The sequence below is a fragment of the Lycorma delicatula genome, chromosome 1 (genome assembly GCF_047948215.1).
Source record: "Lycorma delicatula isolate Av1 chromosome 1, ASM4794821v1, whole genome shotgun sequence".
Lineage (NCBI taxonomy): Eukaryota > Metazoa > Arthropoda > Insecta > Hemiptera > Fulgoridae > Lycorma > Lycorma delicatula.
The window spans coordinates 401,797,975-401,815,735 of NC_134455.1; the positions used below are offsets into that span (position 1 = coordinate 401,797,975).

At 34.5% G+C, this 17,761-nt stretch overlaps 1 protein-coding gene across 1 annotated transcript in view; it reads left to right on the plus strand.

The window, feature by feature from the left end:
- The window catches only part of LOC142318018 (uncharacterized), a 54,562-nt gene that overhangs the window by 30,514 nt on the left and 6,287 nt on the right, over positions 1–17,761 (plus strand). Inside the window, exons 6-8 of the mRNA XM_075354549.1 lie at positions 6,778–6,891; positions 8,352–8,477; positions 15,524–15,652. Coding sequence (XP_075210664.1) covers positions 6,778–6,891; positions 8,352–8,477; positions 15,524–15,652 — 369 coding nt within the window. The remainder of the gene's footprint in view (positions 1–6,777; positions 6,892–8,351; positions 8,478–15,523; positions 15,653–17,761) is intronic.

Below are 17,761 nucleotides of genomic sequence, written 5' to 3' on the forward strand. Positions count from 1 at the left end.
CAATGTTACATCCTATTTACGAACCAACTCTAGCTCGCAACCTCTGGGCCGTCCTCTTGTGTCTTTGCATAATTCTACGCTGTTCCTCTATCTCCCTGGACCACCAGTAGACCATATTATGTTTAATATTATTTCTCCTCGGTATGTTCGCCATCTCTTCTTTAAGTATATTTTGGAATATTTCAGGTGTTATCCGAGTACTATTTCTAATTCTATTTGCCGCATTATTAGCCACTCTATATATCTGTTGATCAGACAGTCTGATATTGTTATTTATCTGTCTTATTTCTGGCCGTTGCTCTCTGAAGTTAACAAAGATGGCTCTGTGATCGCTGGCTGTTTCGTCATTAAGAACCATGAAATCAGCTGCATCAGTGCGCATCCTTCCATCAATTATAACTAAATCCAGGACCGATTGATGCCTTCTTGCTTGGTAGGTGGCTGTTCCGTCATTAATACATGTCATTCCTGTCGCTGCCAGCAATTCCTCCAGGAGTTTTCCTCTAGCGCTCGAGGAGACCGCTCCAGCTAGAACAGTCCTGCAGTTAAAGTCTCCAAGGACTACAATTCTCTTCCGAGCTCGTATAATGACTTGTTGGAGGTCAAGGAGTCTGTTCTTAAGAGATTCCCTGCTGCAGTTAGGGCTGATATGGAATGGAATGGAATGCAAAGTTGGCAGGAGTTTATTACTCCCTACTTTATCGCAGAACCTGGACAGAGTCCCTTGCTGCTGGATCATTCTAATCGGGCTTGTTTTTTTTTAAAAGGGTTAATTTTTAATAGCGGGTCTAATTTTTTCAAGTTTTGTTTATTATTATTTAGTATTTTAAGGACGGATTTAATTGCATTCCAATCCGTTGTTAAACTAGCGTTATCGAACCCATTTTATGGGCCGACCGTGGAAGGCTAGGCTTATGAAACCTGTCCTCCCGACGCAATTCCCCTTCAGACCGTCCACTGAAGTCCTAGCAGGAATACGCCACAACGGGGCACTAACTATCAGGAGGGAGCAATGCGACCCCTACTCCGGAGGAGTCGCAATTGCTGGTTTAATTTCATTTACTTGTAAGTGTTAAAGGAAAGGTTGTGTAGAAGTTCTTCATCCACTTCTGTTATGGCTGCCTTTCAGGACGCATCTCTGCTGGGCTCTGTTCCGGACTCCAGTCCGTGATGTTGGGACGAGTAGAGGATCTTCCCTCCTCTTCATCCTCTTCTTCTTCCGAAGACCTCTTCGTTCTTCTTTGGCCTGCACTTTCCAAGAATTGGTAGTAACCGAAGTTACATACCATTAACCTTGGATTTCCGAAGCCCCAAAGGGCTGAACGAGGGAAAGTGCAGGTTTCTTCGTTCTTCTGTGCTGTCAGTGGCTGCTGGGCAGGTGGCTGCTGGGCTTGTGACTGCTGGGCTCGTTCCCTCTTTCTTCTTTCTTGAAGGGAAAGGAAGGTAATAGGGAACTTACAGAATGGTGATACCTATTCGCGATCGCGGTTTTGGGGCGCGATTTTCTTAGAAGAAGTAAACAGAAATTATTCACTCCACGCAACTATCAACCTTCAGACACACGTGTGTCCGAGAAGGGGCTGGGGGGACCGCGTGGCCGCAGTGAAGAAACCATTTGTCCTGCGGTGGCTGCTGGTATCTGCAACAAAAGAAGCAGAACACACACACACGAGAAAAAAAAAAAAGAAAAAAAATTAAAAATTTTGACGGCGTTTTTGTTTTTATGCGCGACTACCGTATTTGACGTCTTCAGACTATATAACTCGCGGAAATTAAGCTCTCGCGACCCCGGAAACGCCTCTGACGCGCTATTCCGTTTATGGCTCATGCGATATGGAGGCCCCTAAGCCTGGTTTGTCGATTCTCTGCTCCCGCACCGCACCATCACGGTGGTTCGTCCAGTACGGCGTGAGGCCGCTTCCTTACAACTGTCGGGGTTGGGTCCTCTCGGCAGATGTCCCGAAGATGACTGTGTTCGGACACAGCCGCTCTCCCGAACAGTCTGCGCGCCTGCGCCACCCCCACCTCGGACACGGATTGAAATCTCGCATCAGATCGGAGAGTGGCGTTTCTGACGAACCACGGAGCTCCAAAGATCGTCCACAACGCGATGTTTTGGACGGCCTCGATCTTCTTTTGAAGCGAGGAGCTCAACACTGCCCCCCATGCCGGGTAAGCATATGTTAGAATCGGCAGTACGTACAGCCGAAAAATGAGAAGCTTAGTTGCCAGTGGGTACGGGCTGGCACTGTTCAGCACTGGGTATAGCGAGGCTCTGGCGGCCTTAGCCCTCCGGGTCACATAATTTACATGTTCGCCGAAGGTAAGCCGCCTGTCCAACACCACCCCCAGGTACTTAACTGTTTTCTCAAAAGGGATTTTCTCCCCTGAGATTTCCAGCTCTGGTCGGTTTTCGTGTCTTGCATGTGAACATCACGGCCACCGATTTTTCACCGTTGACCCTGATTCTCCACATGTCGAGCCACGGTTCCACTAAGTCCAGCTGCCTTTGGAGCCTCCGGACCGCGTAATCCACATTTGCGGATCTGTATAAATATGCCGTGTCGTCTGCGTAAAGGGCCGTTTTGACCCCTTCCGATAGCGGCATATCGTTCACATACAAAGTGTACAGGAACGGGGAGAGCACTGCTCCTTGGGGAACCCCAGCAGCTATTTCTCTGGTAGAGGAAATCGTTTCCCCTACGCGCACGACAAAATGTCGGTCTAGCAGATATGACCGCATCAGTCTGACATAGCGGTAAGGGATCGCCGATCGCGCTAGCTTGTAAAGCAGCCCGCTATGCCAAACTTTGTCAAAGGCCTTGGCCACATCCAGAAAGACGGCTGCAGTCACCGCTTTCCTGTTCAGGCCTCCAACAAGGTCATCTATTATTTTTACCAGTTTATTCCCTGAACCCAAATTTCTCGGGCCGCACTTCTCCCTCCATGTATTGCCTCAGTTTTTCGAGGAAAATTCGCTCGAACAACTTAGACAATACTGGTAACAGGGAGATTGGCCTATAATTCCGTGGGAAAAGTGAACTTAGGGCTGATATGTACACCTATTATAATCTTATCGCTTACTTCAACAGCAATGAGTCCGTCACCTCTACCATACAGATCATAATCCACATTTCCAACGATCTTTCTAATTGCCACATCACCATTCCCATCGGTCAGCCACTGTTCTCTGGCCGCCGAATACACATTAGGTTCGGTGGCCACCAGGAAGTCTGCTTCGTATCTAGCTGCTATTTCTATGCTCAAATCACTAGAGAGTAGGCTCCTGTTATTATTAACTAGTATTACTTTAGTCATGACCTTTGTTACAGCACGGGTTCCCGGTCCTATGTGAAGTGGCTCCACAGTCCAGGCATATGGTCGCCTCCTTGCAATCTTTAATTACATGGCCGGGTTTACCACAGTTGAAGCAGAGGTTTGAACGGTCCTGGCCTCTGCACTCTTCTGCTGTGACCGACATCCCAACATCAATAACTACTCCCTATCGGATTTTTTTGTTTTTTTTTGTATGTTTTTTAAATTCGTCTGTGATATTAGTTATAAGATTTTTGTGATATTAGTTTTAAGTTTTATCTCCTTTTTTAGTTTTAAGTTTTATTTATTTTTAATGTGATAGTTTTTAACATAGTTTTAAGTTTTATTTATTTTTAATGTGATAGTTTTTAACAGAGTTTTAAGTTACATATTAGTGTTTTTGTTATCCGAGAATGGGCCTTTTACACCCATTCCGGATTTTGTTTCTGTGATAGTAGTTTTAAGTTTTAATTTTATCTAAAAACCTAAAATTATTTTTATTTATTTATTTATTTATCTATTTATTTATTTTCCGGGCGATGATAACGTTCAACCGTTTTTCGCCCTTCAACATCAATAACATTTCTCTATATCCGTCCGGATGTAGGCCCTGCAACTCACCCACCCTACTCTCAGCCTTGCTGCAATTAATTTGCAGCAAGGCTGCAAGGCATTTTTTGTGTTTCCAAATGCCTCCCTTAGTGATGTGACCTGAAAGTTTTCTCCTTGTCCTAGTACCTTCTCTACCGCTTCCCTGACCTCTCGCTCAGTAGTGTCGCCTAGCATGTCTTTTACATGAACGACTGTTCTGCGGTCTCCTCGTGTTCTTATATCCACCTGGAGATCCTCTGCTCTGTTCTTCAGCAGGGAGGAAAACTCCCCCGCCTTCTGCGCCCCACTAATTCAGACCTCTAGTTGTTGATCCCTTCCCTGTTTAATTGACAGTATTTCACCGGCCTCCTCAACCTTAACCTTTTCTTTCATGATTTTCAACAGATCGGCATAAGATTTACCGGGGGCCCTTACTACGACCGTTTTACTTTCAACGGCCCGGGGGGGTTCCCCTTCTTGTTGATACCGACCTCGACCTTGCCCTCCCTTGTTCGCTCAGGCTGGGGAGTAACATCCTCAGCAAAGTCTTACCCTTCCTCATCATGTATATTACTATTTTTCTCACTACGATGCCCGCTGGACCACTGGGAACCACAAAGACAGCTGACTCCAGCTTACCTACAGCTCTTCGTAAGGCCTTTATAATATGAGAGGCCATTATCTTATCTCCTTCTCTAGAGTCATAGATTACCATGTACCTAATTCCGGTATTTGTGATCTTTCCATCTTCGAGGATGGTGGAGTCTTGTAAGATCATTGCCCCAGGTGCCGTCCCAGCATACCGGCTGGATGGCTTTAATCCATTCAAATCGATGAAAAAACAGCTGTCATCTCCTGGTCTTAGATCTTTCTCCTGGGTCAGCCTGTTCATTACCCAGGTTGACCATCGTGTGGGTAATCTGTCTATCGGTTGTTCATCTGTCATCTCTACATCTAGAATATCTGACATCTCGTTCCTGCCATGACTTTCGGTTTGCGTACTTTGGTCAACTGTGTCTGGAGTCTCATCATTTATTCGTTGTAAATCTTTATAAATTTCTGTCAGCTCCCTCTCATGAGCCTTGATTGCCGTTACACTGGCCTTGCCAGTTAGTTGCCTAAGCTGTAATAGTGCATTACCCAGCCTGTACGTAACCTCCTTCAAATTAAGGGGGGCCTCCTCTTCTTCTGATGAGCCTGCTCTCGGCCGCTTGGCAGTTCTCCCCTCTACTGTCTTCCACTTTGCTTTTCCTTGATTTAATTCTGTAATGTCCATGTCTTCTGAGACTTCAGAAACACTATCCCTCCTTCCGGCAGTTCCCCTCGAGGGCCCAGCCTCTGGAGAGGCCTTATCTTCTATTGGAAGCGAGCTTCGGATTCGAAATCAGGGGTTGATTTCGAGTCCTATGATACCCCACACGAGCGGGTGCCCCCAAACAAATTTGGGGGGGGAAGTAAAATGTATGTGCCCAAATCCGGGGTCAAAAATTTTGGGGGGGGGGTCAAAATATGAGGGGCGGTCAGAAGGTCAGAAATCTTTGGTTTCGGATAGATATTTGGGAATTTTGGTTCTATGGTAAAAACTATAGGAGATATGGAGGATAGGAGTTTGCCCGTGTAAAGTATCGCAAACATTTAGAAAAATTTCTACTAGTACACAGTAAAACTTCTGAAAATTTTACATGTCCTTGTTTACTTGTATTTCAATGACGTCACGAACAAGCCAGAGCTTGTCGCTTGATTTGCAAAATTTGTCTCTATATAAGTTAAATGTATATACTTATTAAAAAAAAAAACTTATTCAAAGTACTTTTTAACTCACTCTGTCTGTGTAGTTGTATTTACTTACAATCCCACACCCCTTCGCTTCTTAACCGTTGTCCAAAAGGGCTGTAGCACTAAAAGTTCTCTGCACTTTCCTCAAAATTTTGTATTTTCAAAAAAAAAAAAACCGAAACTCAAAAAACTTTGCACTTGTGTCCATTAACCATACCACTATAATTTCTGATGTCCGTATCCAGTAAAAAATAAAAAAAACCCAATCAAAAAGTAAAATATCGTGGAGCTAGGAAACACGTCTTTATTCAGTGTCGTCCACAACTCTACTTGACTTCTTCCACCTCCTGCTATTCAATAAACATACGGGTCCTTGCCTTCTGTGATCCTATCCCTTTTTTCCTTGGCTATGAGGTCAAATGGTGGCATTCACACCACCACTACTGAAGCATCCAAGGAAACTGTCTTATATAATTGGGCTACCCTGATTGCCAACTTCCTATACTTGCTGTTCAGTCTGAAGGCCTCCCACCTTACCGCCATCACATACAATATTGTATGTGATAGCAGTAGTATCGGCTATTACATACAATATTGTATGTGATAGCAGTAGTATCGGCTATTACATACAATATTGTATGTGATAGCAGTAGTATCGGCTATATATCCAACACCACCGTAGACGCTAATATCCTGCGTTTAGATGCCCTGGGACCTGCAACATTGGCCAATAGCCTCATCAGTGTTGAGAACATTCGCTCCGCCTTCATGGCCACCTAAAATAGATTTATCATTGTTTTTGTTAGCTTATTTTAAAAACCTTTGGAATCATTAGATAAAGATTCGTCAACTTTAACAGTATAATTAAAAAATAAATCTTGACTAAGAGTATTACAAATATTTTGTTCTTAAATATATCGTAATAATAAGGTAGATCTATGTTGTTTTTGAAGCTTATGGAAGTTTTTCTCATTAATAATTGTGTAAATTCTCAGTAGAGAACTGCTTCAAAAATTACATTTTTTATAAATATTTTTGGTACATGAGTATCAACAATATTGTTAATATGTTTCATTTTGTTGTTTTTTATTACAGCAAGTAGATTTACTACAGCTGAAAGAGGAACTACTTGATATCGAAAAAGATCATTTAACAATTGAAGACACCAACTTGAATAAGACAGAAAATTTAGAAGTTAAAAATGAAGTGGTAAGTAAGGATATTAGATTCTGCATACAGTGAAAACACCAATTGTCCAGATGAACCTTTGCAAGGCCAGATCTGGATAATTGGGTAAAAATTTACTTTAATAAGTTTTAATACATATATGTTTTTGCTAAATGAATTGAAAAAAGTTAAATTAAAAAAACCAGTAAAATTAAGATCGATAAAAAAAAAATCCCTATTGAAGTGAAGATTTATTTGAAAAAATTGAAATTATAAGTTAAACGCAGAGAGAGAATTAGAGGATCTTCTCAGCGGGCCTACCTTTTTTGGAAATGACTATGATGAATTTCAACAATTTTCTGTCTGAATTGAAGAGGATTGTACGTCTCACCACTTTTCTTATGTAAACTATGAGCATTGAATACAGTGATATTGAAAAGTTGGCAGAACTGCTTTTATATCGCCCGTTTTGTCTTTTTCTTTTGAATGGATATGCTCTCAGCATTTTATCCACCTTATCAACTCAGTCTATAAAAATATAATCGTTGACAACATTTGGAACTATTGTCTTCTTTCCTTTCCCAACTACTTTTACGCTCTATATGTTTATTCGTCAAACCCAAGACATCTCATTTATCTTCCCACTTCAACATCATTTTACCCTCCTTATCACACATTGAATGAATTTCATTTTTATTTAATTTTAAAATAGATTTATATTGTGTTTGAAGCGTATGGTGTTTTCTTATTAATAATTGCGATAATAAGTTCACTAGAGGACTGCTTTGATAATTACATTTTTGCATAAGTATTTTTGGTATTTTTTAGTCAACAATATTATTAATACATAGTTACGATTCATCAGCAAAAATTCCTATATCATGATCCATATCAAATCCTGGTCAGGCATAACATTTTCCATATGTTATAAAATTCCATTTCCATGCTCCACACAAGCTTCATGCTTATGTGATGATATAAAAAATAAATATTATTTGCAATCAGACTCGTATGATAAATGCTGAATATTACAGAATTAATATTTTTATTATCAGGTAAGTATTTATGAAAAATAAGATTAGAATTCAAAATTTTATTTAATCTTTACTCTCATGTTCATGATAAAAATTTCAACAAAAGCAATATTGATACAGTCAGTAAGGTTAGAAAAAACTAAATCATAAGAATTACAGCAACAGATTAACAAATTGATTGTAAAAGATTACAATTTGTAAAAAACGATACCACCTTACAATTTGTGAATAGCAGCATTTTTGATAAAATTTAGCAAAAGAAACATTTTCTGGGTTTTCTGGAATAAAACTTGGCACATTAAAGGCAACTAATAATAATAATAATTATTATTATGTGGCTATAATAAATTGTGGCTGCACTATTTATGTGTGTGGTAAGCGAATTATATAAATAATTTTTTTTTATTTTATAAATTTTACAATAAATCATGAACTTTTAGCATTAATTTATTGTTTTTTTTATTACAGCAAATAAATTTAGTAGAACTGAAAGAGGAGCTTGACATTATGAGTAGTGATAATGAAAAACGATCCCTATCAACTGAAGACACCAACCTAGTTAAATCAGAAAATTTAAAAGTTGAAAATGAAATGGTAAGTGTTAGATTTTGTATATAGTGCCACACCAATTATCCAGACGGACCTTGCAAGGCCAAATCTGGATAATTGAAAAGGGTAATTTAAAAAAGATTTGTGGTATACAGTGCACATATCATTCTGTATTTAATGAGTAACATACTAAGTAAATAAAATTTAAAAATAAAAGTAAACATATATTTCACTAAAATTAAGAAGAAATTTAGAGCATATGTACAATGTAAGAAAAGATAGATTTAGTAATATGGTACAACAAATACAGTGTGTAGAATGTAGAAAATTACTTTTACAAAGGCCAGTATATATATATATGGTTTTGTTAAATGAATTCCAAAACTGTAGTTTAAAAACCCAGTATAATAAAGATTGATAAGAAAAATACCTATTTAAGCACAGATTGGTATGAATGGTTCAAATTTTTCAAATAATATACTAGTTTTTTTTTTAGTTTCTTTGTCTGGATTTAAGCCGTCCAGCTTGTTAGACATTTAGAAAAATGGTGTCCTGCTGTATTATGTTGAGTCGTTGCAGATCATCTTGTGTTTCTTTCATTCAAATCGACTTTAATTTACTTATGTTGACGATGTTGGAAATTTTCTTAGCAAGTCTATCTTCACTCATCCTGTATAAGTATCATATATATTTTTGCTAAATGAATTGCAAAAAGGTCGATTGAAAAACCCAGTAAAATAAACAAATAAAAAATTTCCGGTTGAAGTGAAGATTTTTTTCAAAAAAATGCATTTTTTTTAAAATTTCTTAATTTGGATTTAAGCAGTGTAGTTTGTCAGATATCTTGAAAATCGGCATCCTACTGTATTGTTTTTCATTATTATGGCCATGCATGTAAATTTTGGATTTCATGCAGTTCATTTGTGAACTCGTATATATTAATTATTTAGCAGGTTAAACTTTTTAATTCCATTTTTTTCTCTCTGTACATAAATGTCTATATGTACGATATAATATTCTTTCAGCCTCTGCAAAGCACGGAATTAGAGAAACACTCTTGCCTCTAATTTCTTACTTCAAAATGATTTCTGGCCTAAGCTCATTCTCAGTGATAACTTTTATAAATTCTTTAACTGTTCACAATTTATATAATAACTATTAGCTGAATTCACGTTTATATATATATATACATCTTCAGTATTAATTTTTTCAACTATTTCCAAATTACCTTCTAAACTATATATCAGTTTTAAACTAAATAATAATCAAAATTATTATAAAATTGTCAGGAACATTTGAGAAACCTATTATTCTATTTTTAAATGATTTAAAATGTTCATTAAATCTATCTTTAGATGATCTATTTGTTTTATATATCTTTTCATAATTGTTCCATTTAATTTTATAAATACCAGAAGACCCACATTTATTTTTTACTTTTTATTGTTTTATTATATGATTATCAGGTTTGTATTTTTTATTTGTATACGCATCAATTTAGTTTTCTATAATTTTATTTGTATAAGAGTATTTTAGATAAACATTTCACTATTTTTATGGGTAATAATTTAGTAATATTTATATTACTAAAAATTTCTGGATTATATATTTAATATAAATCAATGACGTATGATATCCATTTTTTTATAGCTATATTCTTTATACTAAAATTACAAAATTCCCATTTATGTATTTTATTGCTCTGTTTATCATGTACTTAAAAATATTAACCTTCTGGGACCGAATATGATAAGAATTCCTATTTATAAAAATTTCATTTCAGGTAGGTTTTTTATATAATTCATTATATAAATAATTTATTTTTCTGTTATGTTCCATTTCATATGTAAAATATAAAGTTTTATGATCTGAACTGAATTTATATAAAATTACCTCATCATTATCTATAACTGGTTCATATATAACTAAATTATCATCCACGAATCTGACCCACAATAAAATTTAATATACGTGATTTATGCCGTATACTGTTCTATTATCAAATTCCTGCAATATATTTTTGACATTAAAGCAGATAAGGGAAATCCCATGGGTAAAATATTTTCTTATATGTAACAGGTTTCAATAAATTCAAAATAATTCTGCTTACACATGTTTCTAATTGTTAAATATTTATAAATTTTTTGTCTTCACCTGCTTTTATTAATTTATTTTCTTTTGAGATTGTGTAATCAATGGGTTTATCTTGGGTACATATTAGTTATATCTAAGCTAGTAATTATAGTTTTAATAATTTTTAACTTATTTAAATTATTAATTCATACCTGTTTTTTATATTTTATTTGTATTCTAAATTTATCTTTGATCTAATTGCTATATCAATAATTTTAGTAATAATATAACTTGGGGCTGTTTTGAAATTAATTAATGGTCTTGTTGTTATACCTTCCTTGTGTAATTTTGGGAAACCTGAATACAAAGTCCAAAATCAAACCATCTACATTTCCACACACAAAGTAAACTTGCTGCAGCAGACTGGTAAACTAAAAATAATAACTGGCCGAATGGACCAATACAAAATTCTCATCATGGGTCTGCAGGAAATAAGAAACACTGACCAGGATGCTATGGAATCTCACGGATATAGACTCTGCAGAGGTATACCTGGAAAGAGAGTGATGAAAAAGTCCCACAGTTTTGAACTGGCTTTTTAGTCAGACTCAAAATAATAAACTCCATACAAGAATTCAAGTCACAATCTCCAAGAATCGCAACACTCACACCAAATGCATCTAATAAAATCTACACTATAATAAACAGCCATGCATCCACTAATAATAAAAATAATTCTCCAAAAGACCATAAAGAAACAGTATGGTTCTGGAATCTACTCAACCTAACTATAAATAACATAACTGAAATCCATGTTAAACAATTAATTGGAAACTCAATGCCCAACTAGACAGAGAAAGAAGACCACGACAACATCGGAAAATGGCCCGCCCAAAAAAAAACAAACAAAAATGGACAGAGATTCATCGATCTCTGCAGAAACGACAACCTAATATTGAAATCCACATATTTCAAGATGAAATCTCAAAAAATGAAAATCTAAAAACACCTTGATTACACTATAGGAGAATGGTAACTCGACCGTCTTTATGGATAAACAGCACCACATGGAGATCTACAGTGTAAAAGTCATCCGAGGCGTAGACACTGCATCCAATCACTATGTAGTCAAAATAAAATTTGCTTCACAAAGAAAACAACAAAATCAAGTCCTAAAACTAGAAGAAAAGAGGATCCTGCCCGACTGATCAAGAATGAAAATTACCAAAAAGCAACCAAAAAAATAACAATCACAGATAAATCGAAGATCCAGTCAACAACAATAAACAAATCGCAGAAGAATTAGCCCCAATAAAATCCCGTACAAAAACATCAATGTTGGAACGGCAAATGTGTCAAAATAGTGGAAAAAATATCTATTATTGCTATTATCCCAAAAATTAGAAATATCCTTCCCTAATCTAGTAAAACAAAGAAAAGAAACCACCTGACCCCTAAGGAGAATAAAGAGACTACATCATTAAGAAACACTGAAGTCAATAGAAGCAACTGGCTATTTCAAGAAAGCTTATGACTGCATCCCTAGTAAAAATTCTAAGACACCTTGAACTACTTATCAAATTATAAACATGATAAAACTGACCCTTACAAACAGTGTCAAAGGTAAAATTCAGAGGTGAGCTCTCATAACTTTTTGAGATCAAAACAGGATTGCGCCAAGGCAATGAGTTCTCACCACTATTGTTCAACTGTGCTCTAGAAATGGTAATGAGGGAATAGCTCAAGCTCAAAAAGGTGTCTCCCAAAAGTTAAAATGGGTGGAAAAATTTAAACAAACTGTCCTAGTTTTGCTGGCGACTTGACACTTGTAGCAAATGGCATTGATGAAACTAAATCACGGATATTAGTACTTCAAAACATTACAAATAAAATTGGACCCAAAATTTAGTAACCCAATTTAAATACCTTGGAGAAATAGTAACAAACAATGTAAACAAAAAATCCTTTATCTGAATAAGAAGAAAAATCTAGCTGAAGCACAAAAATTAACCTGGTACACTTATAATAAAAATGCCTATCAATAAATACAAAAATAAGACACTAAAACACAGTTATAAAACCATAAACCACTTATTCAGCAAACACTCTTCCACCTGAACGAACAATCAAAGACAGACATGTTCCAGAAGATGGAAAGAAAAAATTGGAAGAACTTGCATTGTGGATAAAAGGTATCAGAAAGATGGGCAGTGGTGGAGTGTGCCAAACAAAATCATGTACAAAGAGTTAGAACCCATTACTGATATGCATAAGAGGAGATTAGGATTCTTTCAACATAATCATGAGGATGCAGTATTCAAGACTTCGGAAACTGCTAATGCAGTACAATCTCGACTCGGAAAATACAAAGGCAGGATGCAGATGATTCGGAGAAATAAGATAGGATCTGAAGGAAATTGGCATTACATCAGTAGACGCCACAGGTACGATAAAATTAAATGAGAAAATCACGAACAAAAACACTCATAAGATAAAACCTCACAACACAAACATTTTCAACACTAGAAAGGGCACAAAGATTGAAATGTATGAAAAAGTAATGGGAGGACCACAAGGCCCAAACAGTCCCATCAAAGATACATGCATAACAGACTGACTAAAATGATCCTATGCGGTCATAAAAGATAATAATAATATATATATTTAGCCCACCAGGCTGATCTAGTGTTTAACTCATCACAAAAAAGTTGTTTTAACAGCTGATTTTCAAAGTCGAAAGTTCTCAGGTTCAAATCCTAGTAAAAGTCAGTTGCTTTTATACAGTGAATACCTGTGTACTCTGGTGGTTGGGGTTTAATTAACCATATGTCTCAGGAATCGATCTTCTGAGTCTCTACTAAACTAAACAAAGTGTAGTCTGATACATATCATTATCTCATTGAGCCATGGTGAAATAAGTTTACATGTTGTGAATCTTCTATGTATATATTTCTAATCTTACTGTGAAAACGATTAAATTATTTTCTATGGAAATAGTTCATAAATATTTATGAATTTAGCCATTCAGAGTTCAAGATCACAGAATAATAACTTAGATTCATGTTTGCCAGTTCACAGAGTTATTACTATATTTCAGTTTAATACTAGTCATACATTTTTTTTTAAATGAATTTTAATGTTTTTGAAATATGAAAATGTTTTCCTTCTTAGTGTGGAAATTTCTAAAACAAGGGGCAGGACAAATACCAACATCACATTCCCAACAGTTATATTGTGATTCCTTTCTTATGTTGTTTGCATAACAAACAATACATCTTTTAGGTGCAATTTTTATTCTGTATCGGGAATATACGACAGGAAATGTCATTCTCAGAGTATGAGAGAATCATCTCCTACAGAGAGCCTACAATTTTTGGGAGTGACTTTGATGAATTTCAACATTTTGTTCAATAAGGGGCTTCTCAGAATTGAAGAAGAGTGTACTGGACTGTAAAGTTAAAAAAAAATGTATTAAAATTGTAGCTCCAGCTTTTTAATGTTTTTAGTGAATGGAGTCATATATAATTTATAATTTTCTGTTTAAAAGACCATTAGTTGGTTGCTTTAAACTTTCTTCCCTAGTTTTTTTTTAAAGTTTGATTTTGTTTCATGTAAAGCAACTAAAGTACGTCTGGGCACAGTCATGGTAATGTTCTCTGATAGTTTTGATGTCCATTGTACATAAATTTCTGTGGTATAAATAATTGAGCTACTTGTATGTGGCTGACTATCACCTTTATTTCAGTGGTAATATCATGGTTATGTAACACTTGTGTATATTTGTTGCATGAAGAAAATATTGCAAAACCTCTTCTACTCTTTCATTCTTGAGAATGACTAGTGCCATTTTTATTAGTGATGTGTCTAATGTCAGGTCTCGCATTAATAATTCACTTGACAATATTTTATATATATATAAGCCGATCAGTAATGGGTGTGATAATTTTGAAAAAGTGACAGATCCTCTTGTGACTGAAGGGACCAACCTAATTAAATTAGAAGATCATAAAATCAAACATGAAGCAGTAAGTTAGTTTTACTCGCCCTTTCAGAGTGTATTTAGTGGAGTAGTTATATGAGTGAAACTTTATGTAAGCACTTAATGTTGATTTTTTAATTTGGCTTCATTGCATTTTTTTACCATGTTTTGGTTTATTCTTTAGTAATACATGAACTTTCAAGTACGAGGATCATTACAGTTCTGATGTTTTACTAGACTGATTGATATGTACTGCCACATTGGCCAAAAAGATACTGTTCTTTTTACCACAATAATGTGCGGGTACACATATCTCTGATAGTAGTTGCAAAACTCAATGATAATTTACACTTTGACAAAGTCATCTAGAAGCATGTGCTGTATTCACCTGACTTGGTTTCAATTAATTATTACCTTCTCCCAAATCTGAAAAAATGGCTCATTGGACAAAGATTTATTTCTAATGATGCAAAGGTGAGAGAACTGCTTATTTCGCTGAGTTGGACAAATCACATCATATTGATAATATAAAAAAAGTTGGAAAATCTGGGTAAATGAATCAAATTGCAAGAGAATTAAGTTGAAAGTTTAAAAAAAATTCTTCAAAACCTTCTTGAACAACCCCCCATATTTGTTTTAAATTGACTTATAAAATTAATTTTCTCAGAATTAAATTTGTGATTAATGTGTTTGCTATTTTGTTATTTTTTGCAAATACACTTTGAGAAAATAAAGTGTATAATATATATATATTAATAACAATTGTAATATTATATTAATAGTAAATTCATATAAAAATAAAATTAAAATAATTTTCTTCTTTTTTGGCTAAATTTTGTCATAATACTTGGATTTTTCTAAAATTTTTAGCAAGACAGATTTTAATGGTATTTACTGCCAAAAATATTTATTTTTATGATATGTGATTTGTATATAAGTGGTATTATTACTAAGTTCCAGTCAGAAACAAAAAAAAAAAAAACATTTATTGGAAATTAATTAGTTTGTAATATGATTTCTTTATCTTTTTTTTTTAAAGGAAGCTGAGATCTTATTGAATGATGATGTTTCACCACAGGTTAATCCTAATATGAAAAGCAATGAACTTCGAATAAAAGATTTTCACACAGTGAAGACAAAAGATGGGATGGTATTTTATCCATGTCGTGTAAGTATTAGCAATTGGCTATTGTAACAAACATGATTTGTTAATTTCATTACTGTATATATATATATATATATATATATATCATTGTGTTCGTTTAAAAAAAAATGTTTGTAACTGTATTTAGTTCTGTTTAATTAATATCGATTTATTGAGATGATTGTGAATGATAAATGGTCAATGTGTGAGAGCAAAGTGTGTTTTTGAAATTCATTGATGACTGAAATATGTGAATTTTAACCTGTTGATGGAGTTGACATTTTAGTAAGCTTTGGGTGATTTGTTGTTAATTGTATTCAGTTTCAATATTTATCAGGTAGGCAGTTTAAAGAGGACTTGGTTCAGACTAAACATGGTTGTGACATAAAATCTGTAAATGAAAAGAAAATAATATAATATAAAATCTAATTTTGTGTTTACATTAGGAAGACTTAACATATCTACCACATTTTGACAAAAGATATCCGAAGTGATCACCCTGCACAGCTGATTCAGCAATGTTAAAGTAATCATATTGAGAGTCACCTGATGCAAACTGTTGTCAATGACTTCAGTTTTTTATTGTGAACATTGGCCTTCAGTTATTGATGGTGTAGGACTTGCAACTAGACAAATCGTCTAGTCAGAATTGCAGTAGACAAATCGTGGTGACAAGGAAACCACTGTTCTCCAAAATTATTGCACTGAAGCATGAATAGTTTACAACAGACAATAATAGATTAGAGTAGTAATATACACCTCCAATAATAGAGCTAATAAGAGCATTGTAAAAGGTAACACTAAAATACATGTAGTTCAAGCCCTCTCAGTTCGTTTTTAAGTTTCTTGCCCTGTGTGGAAATACATATATATATATCAGTGTTTCTTGCATGCGCACCACTTCATCAGATTTATTTACTAGTTTTTTAAAATGTTTTTAATATATTGTTAGAAGAGGACGCGAATTTAGAAGAATTAAAAAAATTATATATTTTTATTTTGTTTATTATAAAATTATAACATTATAAATCATGTTTTCCAGTTTGATGATATATGATAACATATATATATGTTGTATTTTTTAATAAAAAATTCAACTTGAACAACCCAAGTACAGAATTATAAAGTAAATGAAATGACACTTACCTTATTTTTTATTCCAAAAGCACCTTTACAGGATCCTGCATCATCAGCTGTATATAATATATTTATATAAAATTACATATCAAACATAATAAAAAATTTAAATATTGTAAATAGTTAATTTTAATATTGAAATTTCAATGTAGTGAAAATATCAAGAAATTTAATTTAAATAATACTAGGTAAAGTTTGGACATTTTCCAGAGATTTTAAACATATAAATGCAATAGATTCCTACTTGATCAACTTTCAGACAGAATATGAAGATGACACTTATAAAAGCAGCAACATATGGCAGCACATTTTTAGATAAAAAAAATAAATAATCATAATTTTTATAAATAGCGTGATTTAAATCCACTCAGTAATGTAAATTGGCTTTCCAGGTTACATAGCGTAAATTTATTCTATTTATTTTTTTTTTTAATTTAAGTTGCTATTTATAGTAGAAGTAGTTATTTTATTTAACTGACTTCATATGTTTTTTATATATGATTGTAGTTTTAATTTTCTATTATGTTTAATATGTAATTTTATTTAATTATATTATATACAACTGATATGCAGGATTATTATTTTATTATTAGACCTACGCCTTCAATTTTTTGTTTTAAATCGTCCAAATCTCAAACTTTCCTTTGTTACAACTTTTAATGAAATTTCAAGGAAAAAAGTTAGAATTTTTGTCAGGAATATGGTAACATCTCAATATAAATGTGTAGGAGCACCATCTTGTTGGAAACTGAATCCGGCAGGAATCTGAGGAACAGGAAAATTCTCAAACAGGTTGAGATAAATGTGCCCTGTCACAATGAGCTGCATGAAAAAAATCAGTCTGATTATACCATTTTTGTTTCATCATAACTAGACATTGACTTTGGGTGTGTCCCTTTCATTTTTGATTACTGCATGGGGTTTTAAGTACATTAAATTTGACAGTGTCTTTAACTATCCTGCACAAATGAAAAGTTGTCTCACCACTAAATAAGA